This window comes from Aquila chrysaetos, chromosome 2 (assembly GCF_900496995.4).
Source record: "Aquila chrysaetos chrysaetos chromosome 2, bAquChr1.4, whole genome shotgun sequence".
NCBI lineage: Eukaryota > Metazoa > Chordata > Aves > Accipitriformes > Accipitridae > Aquila > Aquila chrysaetos.
In genome coordinates this window covers 71,612,441-71,633,492 of record NC_044005.1, presented here as the reverse complement: position 1 = coordinate 71,633,492, position 21,052 = coordinate 71,612,441, and the positions used below count along the sequence as shown (strand labels likewise).

Here is a 21,052-nt window from a genome sequence, read left to right as displayed (position 1 = left end):
CATGCACTTTCTAATGAGGTCTGCACTGTCAAGACTTTTTATCCCTTCTCTTCAAACTTAGGATGGAGACAACATACTAATGATCACAACTGCTTTGCCCTTCTACCTACATATTCAGGTTTGGTTTTTTCCTCTCATTTAGTTTTACATGGCTAACAGAACTCAAACAGATGTGTTGAGGAGCAAAGGAACTTACACAGATCAAGAATTCTACTCCTGACAGCCACGAGAGGTTTCAAACAGCAAAGGCGCGATGTAAAATGCTTCTTACTCATTAGTCACTTACATGCAAGCAGGTAAGTTCACTAACGATATTTATGTACAAATCAAATTGAATCTATACTTAAAGGGAAGTTTCCAAAAAAATTTTTTTTACTGTAAAAGTAGTACAAACTACAAATTATCTCTAAGATCTTAGGATGTCACTCCAAACTTCTCAAATAACTAGGATACAGACTTAACACCACACATATCCTTCTATTCCCTCATCTTTTGGAATGCTAAGAAAATTGAAAACCCTTACAATTCACTAATGAACAGTATACTCAAAACCCAAAAATGCCTAGAGTTTAATCAAACTAGCTGCCTTCCTACTGCCTTAACAGTTCAGAAAAATAAAGGACCATGGAGAACTCCCAAATGAAAGAACCACAAAGAACTGAACAAGTAGCATTACCATACCTCTGACTAGAAGAACAAGAGAGGCAGCCCTACTTTACCTACCTCCACACAATGAGACATGCACATCTTAAACAATAAAGGGGGCAGGGATGCAGATAACATACAGCATATTAATATTAGAGGTGACGCATGCCAGAAGACTTCCAGTGTTATAAATACATGCATGCTATCCAGAAGTAATAAATCTGGGTCTCAGATAATCTGTAGAGAACAGTTGGGAGGGTGGGGGGAAAAGAAAATCACATAGCATTACAACTGACAAATGCATTTAAAGAAAAATCTTCCTTTTCATCACCGGAAATGGGCAATTACTAGATCTTGAATACCAAGCTAGAAAAACTGTTTGTATAATGCAGTATGAGAATGTTTTTTGGTATTACTCAAATTTAGTGTGAGAAAAATGTATCTCCAACCAGAGACAACACAACCGTGCAGACAACTGCCTGTGTTGAGAGGCAAACTGTGCAACTTTCAACAGCATTTTATATTTTAATTGAACAAACAGGTATTTATGGTGGTGTTACCAAGATACAGAATATACAGAAAGAAAGAAAGTTGTATCACCAAAAGATTTAAGCAGAACAGAAAAGGCCTGCCTGGCATAGAAAAGAAGCAAAAGAAAAAAAGAAGAAATCCACTTTTCACAGTAACACCAGATGCCCAAGGAAGAAGAACAAAAGGGCCAAGAAAGTTACGAGAACTATAAGCAGGGCAAACTTAACCAATTCCATGTGTACAGTAGGTCACCATCTGGAGATCTGTATTAATCTGGTAACCTCACTATTCCGTCTTCTTGGATGCTGCACAGCAGCACTAGCAGAAGTTATTTTTGGAAATAAGGTGGGGGAGGGAAGATGGTTAGGAAAGCTACAAGATATCCAAGAAGAAAAACACATGAGAACATTAGCAGAACACACTAGCAAGAAATGCCTTTTCCCCCCCTCCCATATTCAGCATTTATTTGTGCAAGATCTCTATTAGTATGAGTTTATAAGCTTCATGAGCAGATCTATCTTCCAGAAGTGGCAAAAAAGAATGTCAAGATCCTACTTTCAGTGGGTACTTTACTAAACAGGGGGGCTGTATCAGTACTGCTAAGCCCACTGGGAGAAGCACGTGTTGCTAAGTTCATCCACATGACATAGCAGTGCAGAAGTACATGGAAGTTTGGAATAAAAAGTGAGAAGTGTGTACATTTCATGACATTCAAACATTTCCTCCAGTGCTCTCACACTCAATGAGCAGAGCAAAACAGTACCTGAATTCTCACCAACACTGCTACTAGATCTTAAGTAAAATTCAAACAACTTAAATGAATCCAACATTTTTAGGGAAGCCAGAAAACCTGTATACACTATAGCATACCTACTAAAATACGCAGAAGAAGTTACAATTCTGTAGGAGTGTACATGTCTTTCAGAAGTAACACAACATATGTGCATGCATTTACACTTACATCTGATTTTTAGCCGCTTGTCTCTGAGCTTTCCGTTCTTTCCTTTTTTGATCTGGTGGCTTAGCAAAAACAATTTCAATGTTTTCTCCCTCTAAATCTTTGCCATTCATTTCTTCCATTGCCTGAAGGAATTAACCAGACTTTAAATATACTTCTAAGCATATCTGATGTTTTTAATTTTATTCTATCTTTTAGAGTATGCATCTTAAAATTTGTTATCCAGACCTAAAATAACAATATAAAGCTAAAAAAATTTTAAAATAATCAGACAACATAGTATCATAGGTTCCAGAGTTACACATTTCCTCTTAACTTGGCTCTCAAACCCAGGACTGCATGGTATCAGTTGAGAAACCTTCCACTCAAAACTGTAAATAGGCTTCAATTTTTACAAGCTGTTTCAATTAATGAAGTGACAGAACTGTCCTCTGAAAGTACAGATTTTGCAATACAGCAATAAATTTCTAATGTCAACACACACACAAACACTACTAAAGCTAGAGATCAGTATATGTTTTTATTCCTTTATTTTACTTGAAATAAACGTAACTTCCTTTTTAAACCAGAAGCCAAAAATTAGAATTTAACAGTCTCATCCCAACCACAAAACCAAACCCATAACAAACCAGCACCACCAAAAAATAAAACCAAACAACAAAAACCCTGCTAACACACACATACACATGTCCAATTCCCATGGGTCACAGTAATTGCTACAAGTCAAATTCAAGCAGGGGAATCCTAAAGATTCTACCACTTTTACAGACTCTACATAGTTACGCCTTGACAGGATACATATCCTATGAAAAGACTCTTTCCATCATCTTCCTAAGCATCTGATTTAAGGCATCTGGATGAGTAAGAAAAACTGAATCCTCCTGTATCCTCCCACAGAACACAAAAAATACAATACACTACAGGCAGGAGAGGAATTACACTTCCCCTTCCTAACAACAGATGACAGGAGAAAAAACACCAAGACCAGGCTAGCAAAATCGAGGAATGACAATTAGTCAATTGTCCAGCATCTCTCATCAAAAAGAAAAAGGTGCTTATTCCACACCATAAAAAGGAAGTCATTCTGTCCCTGGAAAATAAAAAGATTACCTAAGTTTTTATCACCTGCCCTAGATAAACTGCTTTAGATTGTCCCAATAATTTGGTGAGAAGAGTCATTCAACTTCTGGCACTTCAGTTTGAAATGATAACATGTATGATTATCTTAGATACTCATGAGCAGAATTACTTAGGATAGGTTCATCTAAGACCCACTTTTCAAGCTAGCAACTGCATCTTCCTAGGAGACACCCAGAGAGGACAAAGTTATCACTGACAATGTGTTACGATTTCTCCAGAAGGAGCTTCTTCTCAAGTTAAAAGAAGTACACAGCTTCTAAATGTTTAGTCACTACTTACACACACAGAGTTACAGTCCTCTTCACTTACCTTTACAGCACCATCCCGTTCATCAAAATGAATGAAAGCATAGTCTTTTAGCTTCTTCACTCGCTCTAGCTTTCCAAATTGACTGAAGGCCTTTTCTAGTATCTCCTCTGTTACAGTATTGGCAAGATTGCGTACAAACAAAACTTTTACCTAAAAAAAAAAACCAAACAAAAACAAAAACACAAAAAACCAACAAAACTTAGAAGTATAACTAACTCCAAAACACTGAATGAAGTTTTGCAAGTCATTGTTATTGGCAGTACTGAAAACATCGTTACATTTTATGTACAGCATTTTATATATGTGAATATGTATATTTATATATTCATACAGCATGAGTTAGCTCCAAAATTCCCTGACTGATAGAAATACTACATCTGTTTTCAAACATAATTACATAAGTATTAGTATCCTGAAAGTCAATCCAATTTGTGTTAATGTTTAAAAGAATCCTAGCAGCAGTAGTTTTCAACTCAGAACACTTTCAAACTTGAAAGGAGGCAACCAGAATTGGTTACACACAAAATAATTAACTTACCGAAACATTTCATTGTTTAGACAGGTTTTTGCTCAGGTATTTGCAGAACAGTCATCACTATAATATCTAGGTCAGAGGTTACAGGCCTGCAGCTCTCAAGCTGCTTACCTTGTGTTTCCTGTGCTACAGCTACACCAAATACCTAGCATCAGGACTGTGCTTGCCCGAGGAGCACTCGGTGACTTGAAGCCACAGCTAGAAGAGAGAATGCAGACAGAAGGGGATACTAAGGCTGACACTGCCAAGTCACCCTTGGACTTTCTCACAAGTCAAACTGTGTCCTTCCCTTGAGGAACAGGAACTTCCAAGTAACTCTGAAAATCTATTCCCTTCCTCAGCTCTCTAAAGCATGCAATATAGCTCTTAAGCTACACAAAGACTGCTATGCAGCTTACAAGATCAGAGAGGTTGGTTATCTTTCACCTGTTGATATATGCCCTGTTAACTGCCTGACAGTAACTAAGTCATCAATATAAAGTTTCATCAACCACCAACTACTTATGATAAAAGAAATACAGAGCAGTCTGAGAAAGGCTTAAACTAAGAGTCTTAAATATAGCAGACAATGTACACTGGACACCAGGAATCACATACATTAGCAACCCGTTAGTATTCAAAGACTCATCTTTGCATCCACACTGAGGTTGCACTACATGACTGTACATTAGCATGTTTACATGATGACATCCATGGGTTCTCACAATTTACAAGCCTCTTTGACTTGTTGGGGAGAGTCCCTTCCATACACTGCCACCATGCTGACAGTCTAATCCCCTCCTACTGCCAAAGGCGGCTCACAGTCTTACGTTTCTACAATGCAGCTGCACATCAGCTGCAAAGACCTGCAATTTCTGTTCACATCCCCTCCACTACTAGTGGTTTCAAATTAGCTGATGACACAATGTGAACATCATTGTACGTGGCAGCACTGACTTACCACTCCTAACCCTGAAGGTCAACAAAAATAACACAGGGTGTGAAGGAATCAAATAAAGCATGCTTCGATTTTTGAACCAGAGCCATAATCTCTACTCCCACCACATAGAGGAACTCAATAAACCCAGACACCCTTTTTATAAGAATTACTATGTAATTAAGTTAAAAATAAACAGGACAGACTTCCACAAATCTTCATCTCGCTCGCTAGCTGAACTAGGATGGGATGCAGAGTTTGGAAGAAGGGATACTACAGATCATAAATGTGAACCACTGCACTGACTCTAGTCTTTGGCAATAGCTACTCTTGCCGATTCTCAGGAGCTAAGTGTCATAGCCAGCTCCATGAGGTAAGCTGCTTCCTATCCTGTGTTAAGCTTCTCCTACATGCCTTGATGGCAAGAGCAAGCTTTATTTCTTGTAACCCATATGTAATAACCATTTTCAGTAAACTGTACTAATTGCTACCTTAACCTTATTTCATGAAAATCAATTACAGGAAGTTTTGTGATGTAATCAATGGATTTAAAAAACAGTAACTTTCAATCAAATGTTCCTTACTCTTGTACCTTAGGAAAGGGTGAAAACTAGAATCTCATGAGGAATCCTAAATAGCCTTCACTAATAAATCCACAATGACTGACAGTGTCAGACATGATCAAAAAACTCAAAAATCATCACTTTTTTGTTACAGTGACTAACACAACATTTTTTAAAGAAGCAAAAAGCAACTACTATAATTTTTTTCCAGTGTAGATGAATCCATTAATCTCTAACAGCTGAAATTTTTTAACACCTTTGGTCATGTTACAGGTTAAAAGCGTAGCTGAACCAGTCAAGGTAGATGTCAAAGCTAGGAGGCAGGTTAAAGAGTAGGTTGAGAGAAGATGAACCCATTTTTACTATCTAAAGAGTGAAGGGGCGGGGGGGGGGGAGAGAAAGTCACCATCTTCATTAAGGCTCATAGACTGCGACACCAAGGATCCATAAATACACATCTAACAAGCAATATACCCAGCAGCAGCATTTTGTCATAAAGGCAGAACTCACTTTTAAAACTGCTTAAGATTAGACTACCCCCAAAACTTCTGGGATCTGTTCCTTTTCCTCCTCTTACCTACAGCACAAACATTTCAGACTTCATTACCACATTCTCCAAGGGTTACTAGCCCTGTCTCCTGTCCTGTAATCTACCAGGCAGCCAGCCACAAGCACAAGACTTTATTTAGCTGCTTAACCTGCCACTCCAGAATATCCTCTGTAGCCTCAGCCATGCTACAGAAATCCAGTAAAACATTAAGAAATTTACCTGCACTACATGTCTAAGAGGCATCAAAGTAACACTCAGGAGAAATTAAGCTATCAACACAGCTACTAAAGCTGGAAAAAAGTTCACTTTGGACCAGAAATCAATTACTTAACCAATTATACTCTGACGTGTCAGTACAAGCACTCATCTCCTGTAGCACATGTCTAGCTTCAGAATCTAGCTTTCTACTTCATCATGCTCAAGGTAATTCATATTTAAGGTAACAGCCCATTTAAATTTTAAGTATGCATCCATACAGTACTCTCCACAACGTTTAAGCAAAAGTCTAGAGGAGAAAGGAAAAAAGGCTCGAGTAAACATTTCAGAAATTTAAATTAGTAGGTGTCCATATATTGATGAAATGACATGCTGCTTCTGCAAGGTATTTAGAACAATGCTGGTCACCTTCTGGCTACAAAGTGAATTTGTCTTCCTCACAGTTTGCTCTTATGGACTTGCTGTTCTAGCAGTCTTGACAAGAAAACCACCAATCAGATGATTATCCTGATAAAGCAACCTGCTCCTACTCCTCCAGAGCCTTCTACCACAGGAATGTGTAAGATGACAAGGGTCAATAGCTCTCCCTTTGCTCCCGACTGACAGTCAACCTGCAGCTCACATCTGGGAGGTTACTCACTGCAGCAGCAGCTCAGCTGCTCTTTCTCTTAGGAGAGAGACAGCAATAAACAACAGGAAGTAAATCTAACACTTCCAGAAGTGCCAGATGTGGTCAGAGTTTCTCCAAATGTACAGTAAGTGGGCAAGCAAGACTGGAGTAGATACTTTCCCTGCTACAAGAATAAACTAAGGGACACAGCCAGCGAGAAAGGGCAGACACCAATGCTTGTCTCAACTTCTGCCTTCAGACACAGGCTAGATGCTGTCTACTTTTTCAGTATTCTCATTCACATAGTCCCACTTTTCCATACATCTTCAACCCAAGCTCCATGTCCTATCTTTGGCATATTAGCGCTAGAAGTATACAATTTGATTATCTGCACATTTTCTGTATTTATGTTTCTTCCCTTTTCATGTCCCATTTTAAATACAAAACAATACAAGGCATTAACACATTCAAAAAAACCGTACGTTAAATGGGGCAAACCACTGTCAAGCTTTAAATTTCTTTAGCCTTTCACTCCCCACATCTGTAAACTTACTTAGGAAAGATACCTGATTATGTCCCCTATCACTTCCTCCTTATCTATTCAATCATGTCAGCCCAAGTTCCTGCTCATTCATTTTAACAGTTTGCTGGATTAGGTCCCTTCTCTTTTGAGCCAAGAAGCTGAACAGATAAATAGGCCACCATATTTAGGAAGTGCCACCTTCAACAAATTTTACCTGCAAGACTCTTCCCCGCTGCTGATAGTCTATGATGCCGGGCAAGAAAAATAACATCTGCAGACAGGGTAGTCCAAAAGCTTCCGTATTGCCTGTATTACAAAAGCAGCTTTTTCCCTAAAATGAGCCCCCACCCCAACACTTTTCCCTTATGGCTCACCAAAGAGGAGATCCCAGCCAAGCTATCTTACTAGGTCCATCAAAGTAGGACTCCAGCAAGTGATGTGTCTCAGATGAGAGCAAAAGCACAAACAAAAAGCAAGCAAAGAAAAAGAGATAAGGATATGGGCTAGCTAGGAGTTTCCATTAAACAACTCAGCTACACAACATAACTGAAAAAGACAGGGTTGGGCATTATCTGATGGGAAAAAAATTCAGGTAATTCGTTTCTGGCAAAATATCACACACATATATAAAACAACTGCTACAATGTACTTCAAAATGTTAACAGTCCAGATTTCAGTTTTACTGAAATATTTGAAATCCAAATATTACTAGTCTTAGTATTTTAAGTAATTAACTCCCCCCAAAATTAAAGATACAGAGTTCCAAACACAAAGTAATTACCTAACTTCTCAGAAGTAACTGCTAAAGGCAACTTTGAAAACACATTCGTGCATCTTGCTGACATGTTCCAATTCTGAAGTGATTAACAAAGTTCCAGGGTTAAAAAGAATTAAGGCTTGTTCTGTGAGTGTATCTAGATTTCCATCCCTCCAAATATTAAGCTACAAAACCATTTTAACTTTTGGAGTCACCACCACCACTTCCAGTTGAGAACTAAGTACATCAGGCCTATGTGTCATTTTGGCAAGAATTATGTTCAACATTCAGCCTTAGGAGGAGCACAAAATAACATCTGTCAACAGAGCTTTAAAATTCACATCAGTTCTAGAGTGTATTCATATTTTTATCATCTCACCTACAACATCTCTCTCAGGAAGGCTGAAAGATGCTATTTAAACTTAGGCTAATGTCAGGAAGTTATTTACTTTGGAACAAGGCACTTTAAATGTATTATGGTTCCCTTATAGCTGTATTACCTTTGCCATGACTTCAGGATCTGGGTCTTCTATAGGGTCAGCCCATTCAACTGTAACAACATTTCCCCAAACTTTCACTTTGCCGCTCATTAACCTACGTCTGGCCTGAGCAGCAGTTTTGTGATCTTCATATTCAAGGAAACAGAAACCCCGGTTCTTTTTCTTGTCATCAGGCTGATGATACAATATGACATCTGTAAGACCCTCTGAAATTAAGCAAAATATTTATTTGTTATGGCTTCAATTCATGAATTTATATTATAAAGTAGGGATTATCTTTCTGGTAAGCATGCATCTAACAAGTGGTTCCAAAAAAGTACGAACACACTACACTTTTGAAACCATGCACATAATGAGATTTCCCTACCTTTAAGACTAACATTTTCAAAGAGAGACATTAGACTATCACAACTTAGGTTCCATTTTTATTACATGAAGAAAGTTTAGTCGTTATGGAAGAGTACCTTTCCTCTAACTAAATGGAGAAGAGATAAGGCCAGCCAAAGTTGTGCTTTGACAGTTCTTCGCTCAAACCCCTAAGTCACACCACTTATCAGCATGAGGTTTTTTTCCGTGAATGTCTAAACAAGAGATCAAACTTGCATGATTTTAAGACATCTTTGAAGTTCCAGTGTTGCTCCAAGGAATCTGAAGTACATCACTCAGTAATAGAGAAAGCCATCAAATGTTACCTTTCCCAGTTTATATGTCGTCATCTCCTTATCGAATCACTAAGAATTCTAAAGCACAGAACTATTATGTTCTCCAACCTGCTTCAGTTTTGCCTTGAAAAGTTTTAAAACATCCATTAGTACTGAAATAATTAACTGTCTATTTCTTTGAATGTTTGGGGTTTTTTTAAACATTACACACATTCTCTAGGTAAAACTTGGAACCACACATCTAGTCTAATCACAAATATTTCAGTCCTCAGCATAACAAGTTCTAAAAAAAATAAAACGCCTGAAAGTCAGGACAAATGCTGAGTGGTCTTCGTTTGGATTCATCATCATTCAACCATAAACCAAAAGATGGTGAAGAGAGTTCATCACTGATCATGTTTGACATCTTTCGACCTCTACAAAACACAGTTATTGACTCACCTGTTACTTTGCTAAATTCTTCAACAATTTGCTCCTTGGTTTTACTTTTAGGAATAGAACCAACAAAAAGCCTATTATTGGCAACAGAGATGCATACACCAATGTGTTTTCCAGAACGAATTTCATGGTTGTTGTACTGAAAGAAAAATAATTGGACAATCATCAGTTATATTATAGGCAATTTTCACTCCCCTCCAACAGCAGCATACCAAATATTTTACTTCTGCAAACACAGCATTAAGTAACATATTAAATTCTTTGGAACTTAACACATTCTTACAATACATATTCAACTGTTCTGAAGTATACCCATGCTAAGACATCTCCGCAATTTCAGCCAACAATTATTCTTCCCTCCATGTTCAAGCCTCTTTCTTAATATATGTTTCTTTAGAGAGTTTTTCATGTAGAACCACAAAAGGTAAATCTTATGTCCAAGTCATTAAGGTCAAGGCTTCTCCCTTCACAACAGTGCAGGAAGAAAATGCAAGTTCCTCTATAGATTCTATCTATGAATTCTTGCTTTGTGTATAATACAAGATGGGCGCTACAATTCAAGTCAGATTCCCTTCTAAAGTTCCATACTTAACAAGAGAGCCACGATCAGGTCTTCTCCACAAAATGTGCAAGAGCAATTGGCAAATACTTTCCAAAGCACATAGATTATACATGTAAAAATAGTAAACAGCAAGAACAACCTTCTACTGACTTAAAATCCTAAGACTTCTGTGCAAATGCTTCTCCCATAACAGATTGTTTAGAAGACACGCTGAACAAGTCAGCAGTTTAAGGGAAAAAAAAAAAAGTATTACTGTAGACATCTGTTGATAAAAAATGCCTTTCATTGAGATGCAGACACAGACATGCATCATACAAATAAGCAGCAGGGAGGTCAACTGGTGGTACATCAACCCCTTTCCAACTGGAAGCCCTGGAACAGACAGTTCTTTAGCTAGGAAAATGCATTTTGTGGTCAACATCTTATTGATAAGTAGCAGCACAGCTTTTTATAATTTAATCTAGCTATTTATTCTATGAGTTATTTTGTGTTCAGTGGTAAACCTTCCTGCATAAGCAAGTTCTCCCACACCCCTTCTTGCTTTTTGCACCAAAATCAGGGTGAAGGTGTTTGTTTATTTATCTTCTGCAAACTAAAACTACATCACTGAAAAGTTTCAAAGCTAGACAACTGCACCGGAAGTGAGCTAAAAGGAGAACTGTACATGTGAATGTGATCTGGAGTGGCACCTTCCCAACTAATTATGTCTCAAAACGCAGCAGGATACAGTAAAAGACTTCTATCTCCATATCTGTTGACCATGTGGCAGAGGAATAGTTGATTTTAAAGTAGGAAACAGCTGCACAGGAAGACTGTATATATTATGATCACTAATAAACAGACTTACACACATTAATGAAGAGACAGATTACATTAGCTCAAAAAAAAAAATCCCTTAAAGAAGCTGACAGTTTATTAATCTGGAAACAAGACAAACTGATTCTTCATTAACTGAAGTGTACATGAGGAAACATTTCTTTACATTAGGAAGCACTCTTTTACTAAGAGGGTGGTCAAACACTGGAACAGGCTTCCTAGAGAGATGGTCAATGCCCCAAGCCTGTCAGTGTTTAAGAGCCATTTGGACAATGCCCTTAATAATAATACTTTAACTTTTGGTCACCCCTGAAGTGGCCAGGCAATTAGACTAGATGATTGTTGCTGGTCCCTTCCAACTGAAATATTCTATTCTACATGGATAATAGAAGGTATTATCCAACTGTTCCTGTTTAAGTCTACGAACAAAGTTTGGCTACTCATTTAATCCAAGGAGAGCCTCTGGTACAACTCCTGGCAACAAAGTAGTATTTTGTAACTTAAAAAAAAAAAAATTAAATATTCTACCATATTGCAATTCCACACTGACAGTAGCTCCTAGTAGTTTTTTCTTAGTACAATATATTAACTACTACTTTTCATTGTATGTTTCTCTTAACATAGAGAAAACAGTCTCAAATTAGGTGTTCTTGAATATAAAGTTGGTGGGTTTTAGGTAAATAGCTTGCATACCATCTGCAAACTTAGATTAGACACGAACAGGCCCAAATCATGATCTGGGTAAAATGCCAAAACAGTCAGGCTACCAGATTAGCTATGTCAGCATACTGCTTCCCCCTCCTGTCACCACTGAATCAATGCCCAAAGTTAGTAACAGAGATATTACTACCCTCTAGACAGCATGATAGATTTTTTTTTTTGCTAAGTTATGCAAGAACCTACTCACAAACAAGTCAAAGTATGCATAAGGTCTGTATTGTCATTTTATGCACTTAAACTTTCACCAGCAATTTTAGCTTATTTCCAGCAGCAAATGGCAAGTTGTACTGCTGCACATAGCTGGCAAACTGCTTAAGGGGCATATTTGCATAACTCACCTGTACCTGCAACTTGATCAAGCTTACACTTGCTCTACTCAAAAATACACCATATGATACTATAGTTTTCAGTATGTTTTCCTACGAGCTTCACCTCACAAGTATTTATCCTGTACATGTCTACAGTAACCTTAATCACTCAGGAATCTTTTGAAAAACTGAAATCTAACAACTTCATATGGAAGAGGAGAGAGAATTGAACTTGTGTACAAAAGAATACAACTGGAGTTATAGTTCTTAACTCAAAACAGCATAAAACAGAAGATAAACACAGGGAAACAAGTGTCTGGGAACACAGGGAAAAAAAATGTCTAGGGTTAAAAAAAAAATGAAGTCAGACTTCTGGTAGGCAGTGCTTGTGTGAACATCTGAGATGTCATTTCTACTTAACCAGTGAGGGTTAACCACACTAGATTAAGTTCTGGGCATAAAATTAACTACTGTTCATATCTGTAAGTCTTCTCAGTATCAGGCCATAGCATCACTCCATTTTTGCCTCAAGCACAGCCCCAGAAGTATTTCAAACACAATTTAGGGAATTCTTCCCTTTAAGTGACTTAAAAATGCATATGCATAAAAAAAAAAAATCAAGGCTTCAACCTTTTAAATTGCAAGATTTCTTCTGGTTAATGAACAGGGTAAGTTAACATCAAGTTTATAAAAAAATTTTTACAGTTTTACATTAAGTTGTTATAAAGACTGTGGATGGTAAAACAGCCACACAAATATGAATTGTATGCAAAATATGTTACACCAACTGCAAGAGCCTGAAGACAGGTCAGTTTATTCTCTGCTGCAGTTTGGGTATTGACAAAACCTCACAGCTGTCTCTTATTACTCAGAAGCCTACAGGCAATGCAGAGATTTTTATTCTCATTTTTACTACACTTCACAGAGTCCTAAAAAAAAAAACAAACAAACAAAAAAAAAAAAAACAAAAAAAAAACCCAACCACACCTCTGGGAAGAAGATGGGAAATTAGAGAACCACCCCTATCCCACAGAGTCCAGAAAGCTGGGAAATAAGTTGTATACACATCAGAAGATTACAGGTAGTATCAAAAAGACCACCACCTGTCAAAATACTAGGATATTAAAATTGCTGGGACCAAGGGTTCAGCATTTCTAAGAGGTCTTTCAGCAGCCTCTCCCACGCATGTGTAACTAATACAAGTGATAGACCTGCAATTTTCAACTGAGCTCTACAGCCATGTTTTGCTAGTACCTCTGCAAATCACTCCTAGACAACTTGGGAAACTTATAATACACCAAACTAGCCAGCCAACTATAGTTGGAACCATTCAAAAGCTGACAAATGCCACAGGATCCAATTTAAAACTAACCCTGCCCTCAAAGAGGTTAGCAGGAAGGCTGAAAAACTGCCCCATCAATCGCAATGCTTCTCAACTGTTACACTCAGTTGCTATTTAACTGAAAAACAACACACTGCATAACAAAGATGAGATATAAACAGACACTAAGTACCTCCTTCCTTTCTATCATTTAGTGGAAGACTGAGGCTAGGATCTGATGTTACTTTTATGGAAACACAACCTGAATTACTTTTCAGAGCGTGCTGCCTTTAAGCAAAATCCAGCTAAGTGAAGAAAAACTTCTTTTTGTTCATTTACTAAGTGCCTCTGAGAATGTATTTGATTTGATTCACTGTTTGCCAAGTCATGTGCATTAACTCTTAAAGAGTTCACACACCATATAAATAGCTAGGTTGACAATGAAAGTACAAAGAGGTATACACAGTTATCCTCAGTATATTTGGATTGTGCACAGGAACACCAGCTGTTCTTATTTAAAAAGCTGAACAGCATATACCAGAGATTTCTGTACGTGCACTTTTGTAGACATTTCTATACTTTTTCAGAACACATTCCCATCTTCAGCTTGATTTGCCTCCACCAACTGACTTACATTACTAATATGTCAACAGGGTACCTTGATGGTTTAAGATGTACCTTACTACAAAACAAGAGATTTTAACCCTACTATATTAATACCGTATCAGTACACCTCAGAGTGAGTATGGTTAGCACTCTTGAGGGTCATACCGCACACTGATCTTGGCCATATCGATGTAGTACTAAAAAATTCACATTCAACTTCACTGGGAAAACAAAGGAGCAGTGCAAGGATCAGGGTGGCATTTCTTCCACCCCCTCTTTTTTAGTGATGGATACTTCATGCATAAAAGCTGGAAAGCTTATTAAGAGTAGCCTATTCCTTATATCAAACTATTTCACACCTCTGCGTAAAACAGAGGCAATGTTCTTTAACCTGGCAGGATTTACGACTTTTTCCAGTCAGCTGCAGCGCACAGAACAGACCTTAACACTCAAGAGTGATTATTTCCCATCTGAAGTATCTTACGAAATTCTGTGACTTCAGGAGCATTTTTCCAGCACAGGGCCCCCTGCTGGTGCACAAGCAAATGAGAAATTGCAAACAACCTGACCAACGCTTCCCTTTTCCACAGCAGCCCGGACACCAGTTCTCCCCAAAACTCATCCAGATGCAGACAGCTCAAGAAGCCACTACTGCTAATACAACTTTTGTGAATAATAAGGGCTCATCTAACTGGACCAAACAGCAGTGCATCGGTTTCTCCCCCCACCCCCCGCCAATACAGCCAGTAAAAATTTATACACAATGTAGAAATATTTAAAAACACCTAGTGGGCATTTATGAAGTGATCTAACAATGACAGTTTCATCTTAAGCATTAGGATCAGGACAACTGCTTACAAGCCAGCTAGTGTTCTTAAAAAAAAAAAAAAAAAAGTCCAAGTAGGAAAACTTACCAGTTTAACAGCTTCCTGAGCTGCCTCTTTAGTACAAAAAGTGACAAAAGCATATCCTCTATTTAGACCAGTTAGCGGATCCATCATTAAGCGGAGATCCCATATAGGGCCAGCTTTCTCAAATAATGGAACAAGTTCATCTTCAAACAAGTCTCTTGGAATCTTGCCCACAAATATCTACAACAGACATACAGAGTGTTGTTTATTAAAAAAAAATACTTCCAATGAATAAGAATACATCTACATAAACATCTCCTTCTTCTTACCTCTGTACCAACAGAAGGTTGTTGTCCTGAATATACAGACTCTGGAGGAGGTCCACCATACTTTCTCTGTCCAGTAGTCACATCAAGAGTGTAGCCGGTTCTCTCCAAGAGTGCCTTCAAGTAAGAAACTTAAAATTTTAAAATCATATACAAATTGAGATAGTTTAGATGCACTTCACTGACAGACAGACATGCTTATAATTCCTCTTAAACTTTACTGTTCTGAAACTCCCACAGGCAAACAAATCTACTGCTAGTACTTCAACAAGAAACTTGCAAAACAATTATTAGAACTATCAGGTAAAGAAATACTGTTAGAAAATTAGCGATTCACATAGTTTTCCCAATTTCTTCATTTTCATACAAAAAAAAAGGCCAAGTAATAGAATAGCAAGCTTCCCTTTAATTAGAGAGATCTTAGTCTGAGCCACTTCTTGTTTTGGCATGTCCAATCCTGCCAACATTTATGCACAGGAGTTCCCTTCACTTAATGAGATTACTCATAAGTGTGAAGTTAAAGAACACATGTTTAAGTGCTTACACCCCTGGAACGCTGTACTGACTGCTTCGGGTATCCAGCCACTGAAGTGGTAGTACTACTTCCTTTCTCCTGTCCTCTCCCCCAACCCCCAAATTCCTTGTGGGCACATACAGCATCCCAGTACAACTGATCCTCACTAGAATCACTGCATACAGTTACAGATATACTACCAATTTAAAATGCTAGATGAAATTCAGTATGCAAATACATAATGAGAAACTCCTCTGAAATTAGTCTCTCTTAATAATTTTGTACAAAGACAAACCAACTCTACACACAAAGAAACATCACATTAAACAAGCCTAATTATAATCAAGACTTAGTAATTTCACAACTGGAAAATTGCAAAGTTATTTAAAATGCTATAGCCATCAGCAATAAAAGCTATGCAACTTTAAGTTAGTAAACAAAGACCTCATATTATTATTGTTTTATGTGGTAGTGACAAAAAATTGTATCAGTTTTTTTGAATTTATAATTAATGGCATCTCAGCCTCAAAGTCAGGAGAAAAAAGATTTTCTAGTTTCACAAGCTGCACAGTCATTTGTAATATATATCAGGTTCATTTTGCACTTTACACATGAAAAGTCAAAGATGAAAGATTCTCTCGCTTTTTAAGACATCAACTAAGCATGCTTAAATTGTTTTCACTTCCTTAAGCTTTGGTAAAGTTTCTAATCACAGAATTTTAAAATAAATCATAGTATGCCTAACTCTTAAGACAGGAGTCTCTTGCTAGCCAAGGACTCGGTCCAAGAAATAACATGTCCATTACTAAGACAGTTTGGGGTACAGTTTATGAGAACAGCGATTATGTCATAAGAAGTGGGCTAAATCCTAAATCCACTACAGTCTGTTTTTTCAGACACATGTGGTATCTCCTCCCTATTGTGGAGTTGTTCTAAATCCGAACTGAAGGAAAAAACAGAGAAGAACAAAAAAGAAAAGAAACAAAAAACCACCAGCAGCTGAAGTTATGCATTCTGAACTCAAAGATCTATGCTGACAAGTTTCCAAAAACTTTTAACTGTGAAATAGTATAACTATCTCAGCTAGACGTAAAACAAACTGTCAAATCTTTTTCACTTTTATATACATTCAGTTCCAGTAATTAAGAGTATATTAACTTTCCTCTTAAAGAGGAACAGGCGTAAGACAAAAATGCAAGTGACAGCTTTCCATAATGACAAATAATCTAAAATAGCCATGTTAAGAAAAGCACAGTTCCAAAAGAATCAAGGTATCTGTCACAACAGCTTTGAAACACCACAGATAGACTGCGTAACTTTTATCTTTCAGGCACATACCTTAATTTTGGCCTCATCTGGTCCTTTGCTAGAATCTGCCACCTTGGTCCCCTGTTTTTCCCTCTGCCTGTATGTCTTCATGACTCCACATAAAAAGGCACTTTTGTTCTGCAAAAGATATATTAATCTTCAGGTCTGAAAACATGACAAGCCAGAATCTAATTTTACCCTGAACTAATACCGTGCTCGTTTTACGTATTGCATATGGATCACTGAAGAGACTTCAGCAAACCTCTTGCCAATCAACTTGCAGTTTACCCCTCAACATTATATTCTAAATTGCTTAACATTACCTGAACATGTGAGAGATCACTGTCTTTAAACTGCTGAAGCACTGCCAATGCACCTTCTTCATTGAATTCCTTTAAAGCTTCAATAGCTCTTTCATCTAGATCGCTATGTGCAACTAGCCCTAGAGAAAAGAAAAAAAATTACTAATTATATTTGGGCAGCAACCTTTGTTTAACCACATTTAACACATCTAACACATTTCAGTGACCCCTAAATCAATCACTGATTAACATTAAGTTACTATACCTAATAAATTACTTAGTCCTCCTAAAGGTAAATATTTAAGTGTATTTAACCTTTTTTTAATCAAAAAAAGTAAAAAAAAAAGTTAAGATTAACAGTTACTGCATTTATGACTTCTGTGAAACCCAGATGTTACACGGGCCAAGTTTATTTTCCATATCTTGAAGCTGAATTCAGAAGGATCTATCAAAACCTGACTTAGCTTGCCTAGCAATGGTACCCTGGTACATTTTGAGAAGACTATAAAGACAAATAAACTGCAGCACTGAAAGTGACCACCACAATCCAAAAAAAATCAAGCTTAAAAAATGCTAGCTATTACCGTGTCTGAGAGAACCAATACAATAACTGTTGCATCCATGAGCCCAAATACAATGTCACGAATTATCATTTACATGAGAAGATGAATACCAAGGCTTCAGTTACTGACAGTTACCTACAACTACTGTAAAAGATGCACAAAGACCACATCACCTACTCCTCCTAAAAAAAATCATCTGTTGCCTAGTCCAGCTGTTGCTATGGTCACCTGCATACTTCTCCTCCTTCCCACCCCTCAGCCCAAGTGGCCTGGCCCAAGACTCTTCTCTGAAAAATACTATGACAAATTAAAGCACTGAATGGACAACATCCACAGATTTTGGTAAGACTGCAGTTCCCATACTTTTGGAAACCACAAAAAGTTGCTATTTTAGCCCAAAGACAGCAGAATCCAATAAAATATTGTAAGTGTGGTTTTGCAAGTGTTACATCTTACCTGCAACGTAAATTTCATCTAGTTTTTCAGCAACTTTCTGTGGTAAACCAGCATCAAGCAATGTCTGGAAATGCTCAGAATGGGTAACTGCAGCAGAAGTATCCATGGGCTCTTCAGTACCATTCCCATTAACATGTTCAGTAGCCATGTTTCCAGATATCTGTTCAAATGCAATAAGCATCATAATTAAGCTAAAATATCTTCAAGAACAATTCAAGTGACAATACATGCAACAGACTGACCTATTCTTAAGGAAGGGAAAAAAAAAAAAAAAAGAAAATAATAACCGTAGACCACTTCCCTGATACTTTCTGGCTTTGGAAGACGCACAAAATTCCTCAAAAGAAGCACTAACACAAAGGAAAGCCCTAACACCACTGCCTAGCGGGGGTGGGGTAGCTTTCACTGCAGGTTTTACACAACCCAGCCAGACACTCTGACTCACCTCCCTCTCTCCGTCTCTCTAACACACTCCCTAAGAGGCTCTGAACAAGTTAGAAATGGAGCAAGAAGCCAATGGCGGGGGTGGGAGGAAGAGCAAACCTGCCACATGCAGCCGCCGCTACCGCGATACCGTCACTGACACCCGCTGCTGCCTCCACCTCCCGTTGCAAACTCGCTGCCCCCCGGAGCGAGCCGCCTCTCCAGGCCCCAGGCGCGGCCGGGATCCCTTCCCGCCTCCGCTCCGGTGTCGGCCGGGCAAGCGAGAGGAACAAAGCGCTCTTCCCAGTCCGCACCCACCCACGGTGGCGGCGGCAGCGGCAGCCGCCATGAGCCCGATGGAAACACGTGCTCTGCGCGTTCAGATGTCCTACAACTTCCTCCAGTGACCGACTTCCCCCCCTCCCCGCCACACTCCCGCAGGAGGAGCGGCTCCCCCCCACCCCAAGCCCCAGCCATTCCCCACCTCTCACCCTATTCCCCCCGGAGAGCGGTTGCAACACCCCGGGCCCGATTTGACCACTCGGCCGGGAGCTCGCGTCGCCTCCCGGCCCCGCCGCCGCCGCCGCCCCCCCCCCCCCCCAGCCACACTTCTCCCCGAAACAATGCAGGGGCCCGCCGCCAGCCCCGTCTCCCGGCCGGGAAAGGCCGCTGCCCGCCGCCCACCGCCTCACGACGTGACCGGGGACACGCCAGACCCGGGCGCGCCCCCCCCCCCCTCCCCACGCAAACGCCGGGCATCGAGGTCGCGGCTCCCCCCCGGCCCGGCCCGGCCCAGCCCCTCACGGGCAATGAATGGAGCGGCGGAGCCGGCAGGACAATGAGGCGAGAGCCACGCGCCCCGCGCGGGGACGGCCCGGGTCCCCCCCGGCCGCCGCCGCCTCCCCAGCGCCGGCCAGCCGCCGGGCCTAGCGCGCGGGCACCGGCCCAGCCCGGCCGCCCCCCGCCCGACAGCAGCGGCCACGAAGGCAGCCAGCTCCTCCACCCATCGCGCAGCGCCTGGCAGCCGGGCCCCGGCCCGACAGCGCTGCAGGGCCCCAGCGTGCGCCTCCCGCCCCGCCCGCCGGTTCCCCTCCGCCGCCTCAAGCCCCTCTGCCGCCCGGCCCGGCCCGGCCCTGCCCCGGCCCGCTTCCCACCCCGCTCCGCGGGCGGCTGCCGCCGCTCCGAGCCGCGCCGAAGCCCGAGCCCCGCCGGCCTGCCCGCCGGCGCCCAGCGCCTGACCTGTCGCTGCGGGGGTGAAACGCCGTGCGAAGGGGCTCGGGGCGCGGCTAGCGGCTCGGCGTGCTGAGGAGCTGCCCCCCTTCTCCGCTCCCTCGGTGTGTCCGGACAGTGTGCTGGAGCTGGCGTAAAATGGCGGCCGCTCGAGCGCTCACGCCGCTGCTGGCACCAACCCCAGCCCCTTCCACTCGGCTCGGGGGGGGGCGGGGGGGAGCAGGGGGGGGGGGGGGGGGGGGGAGAAGAGGAGGCGCCGCGCGCGCTGGCGCAGCCCCAAACCCGGGGTCTCCCAGGCAGCTCCGCAAGGGTTATCGCCTCGCCCCGCCCGCCGGGCTGCACGCGCGCGCGCCCGCCCCGCCCCGCCCTCACGCACGCGCGCGCGCGCCGTCTCCTGCCCTCCCCTCCCCTCCGTCCCCTTTACGCGCTGTGCGTTCCATGCGGAGCGGAGCGGCGCGCGCGCGCCCGCCCGCCCGCCGCCCTCTCCCTCCCGCCCGGGTGGAGCGTCAGCCAGCAGGGGCGCGCTGCCGAGAGGGGGAGGAGGAGGCGGCGGCGGCGGCAGCGGCGGGACGGGCCCCGCGGGGGGACGGGACGGGGAGGTGCGGGGCGCGCCCGGCCGTCCCCGGCGCCTTCCGCGCCGCCCTTGCACCTGTACGGGCACCACGCGAAAAGCGGCGCTGGCGGAGCGGCTCTCCGGGCCGGCCGGGGATTGGGCGAGCGGTCGTTCCCACGGCGCGCAGGTGGCACAAAGGGGACCGCCGCGGACCGGAGGCGGGGAGTCCCGGCCCGCGGCGGGGCGGGGGGGAACGGCGGAGACAAAGCCACGCAGACAAAGGGAGGGGGAAGAGCGGCGCTTTGTGTGGCTGCCGGCCAGCCCGGCAGCGCTCCGCTCC

General features: G+C 41.5%; 1 protein-coding gene across 13 annotated transcripts in view; it reads right to left on the bottom strand.

Moving 5' to 3' along the window:
* LOC115353445 (synaptotagmin binding cytoplasmic RNA interacting protein) overlaps nucleotides 1–20,529 on the bottom strand; it is a 39,810-nt gene extending 19,281 nt beyond the window's left edge. For 10 of the 13 annotated variants that reach the window (XR_005931129.1, XR_005931130.1, XR_005931131.1 and 7 more), the window contains exons 1-10: nucleotides 20,169–20,350; nucleotides 18,507–18,666; nucleotides 17,509–17,627; nucleotides 17,216–17,323; nucleotides 15,367–15,480; nucleotides 15,101–15,277; nucleotides 9,857–9,992; nucleotides 8,754–8,959; nucleotides 3,584–3,733; nucleotides 2,138–2,259 (exon numbers count right to left, since the gene is read on the bottom strand). Coding sequence is in view for 6 of the 13 variants with exons in the window: in XM_030042884.2 (XP_029898744.1) it covers nucleotides 2,138–2,259; nucleotides 3,584–3,733; nucleotides 8,754–8,959; nucleotides 9,857–9,992; nucleotides 15,101–15,277; nucleotides 15,367–15,480; nucleotides 17,216–17,323; nucleotides 17,509–17,627; nucleotides 18,507–18,654 (1,280 nt within the window). In the remaining 7 variants the exon portion in view is untranslated. Of the gene's footprint in view, nucleotides 1–2,137; nucleotides 2,260–3,583; nucleotides 3,734–8,753; nucleotides 8,960–9,856; nucleotides 9,993–15,100; nucleotides 15,278–15,366; nucleotides 15,481–17,215; nucleotides 17,324–17,508; nucleotides 17,628–18,506; nucleotides 18,667–20,168 lie in introns of all 13 variants that reach the window. The other 3 variants (XM_030042875.2, XM_030042902.2, XM_030042918.2) reach the window with 3 other exon arrangements.
* Between the last annotated feature and the right edge of the window lie 523 nt (nucleotides 20,530–21,052).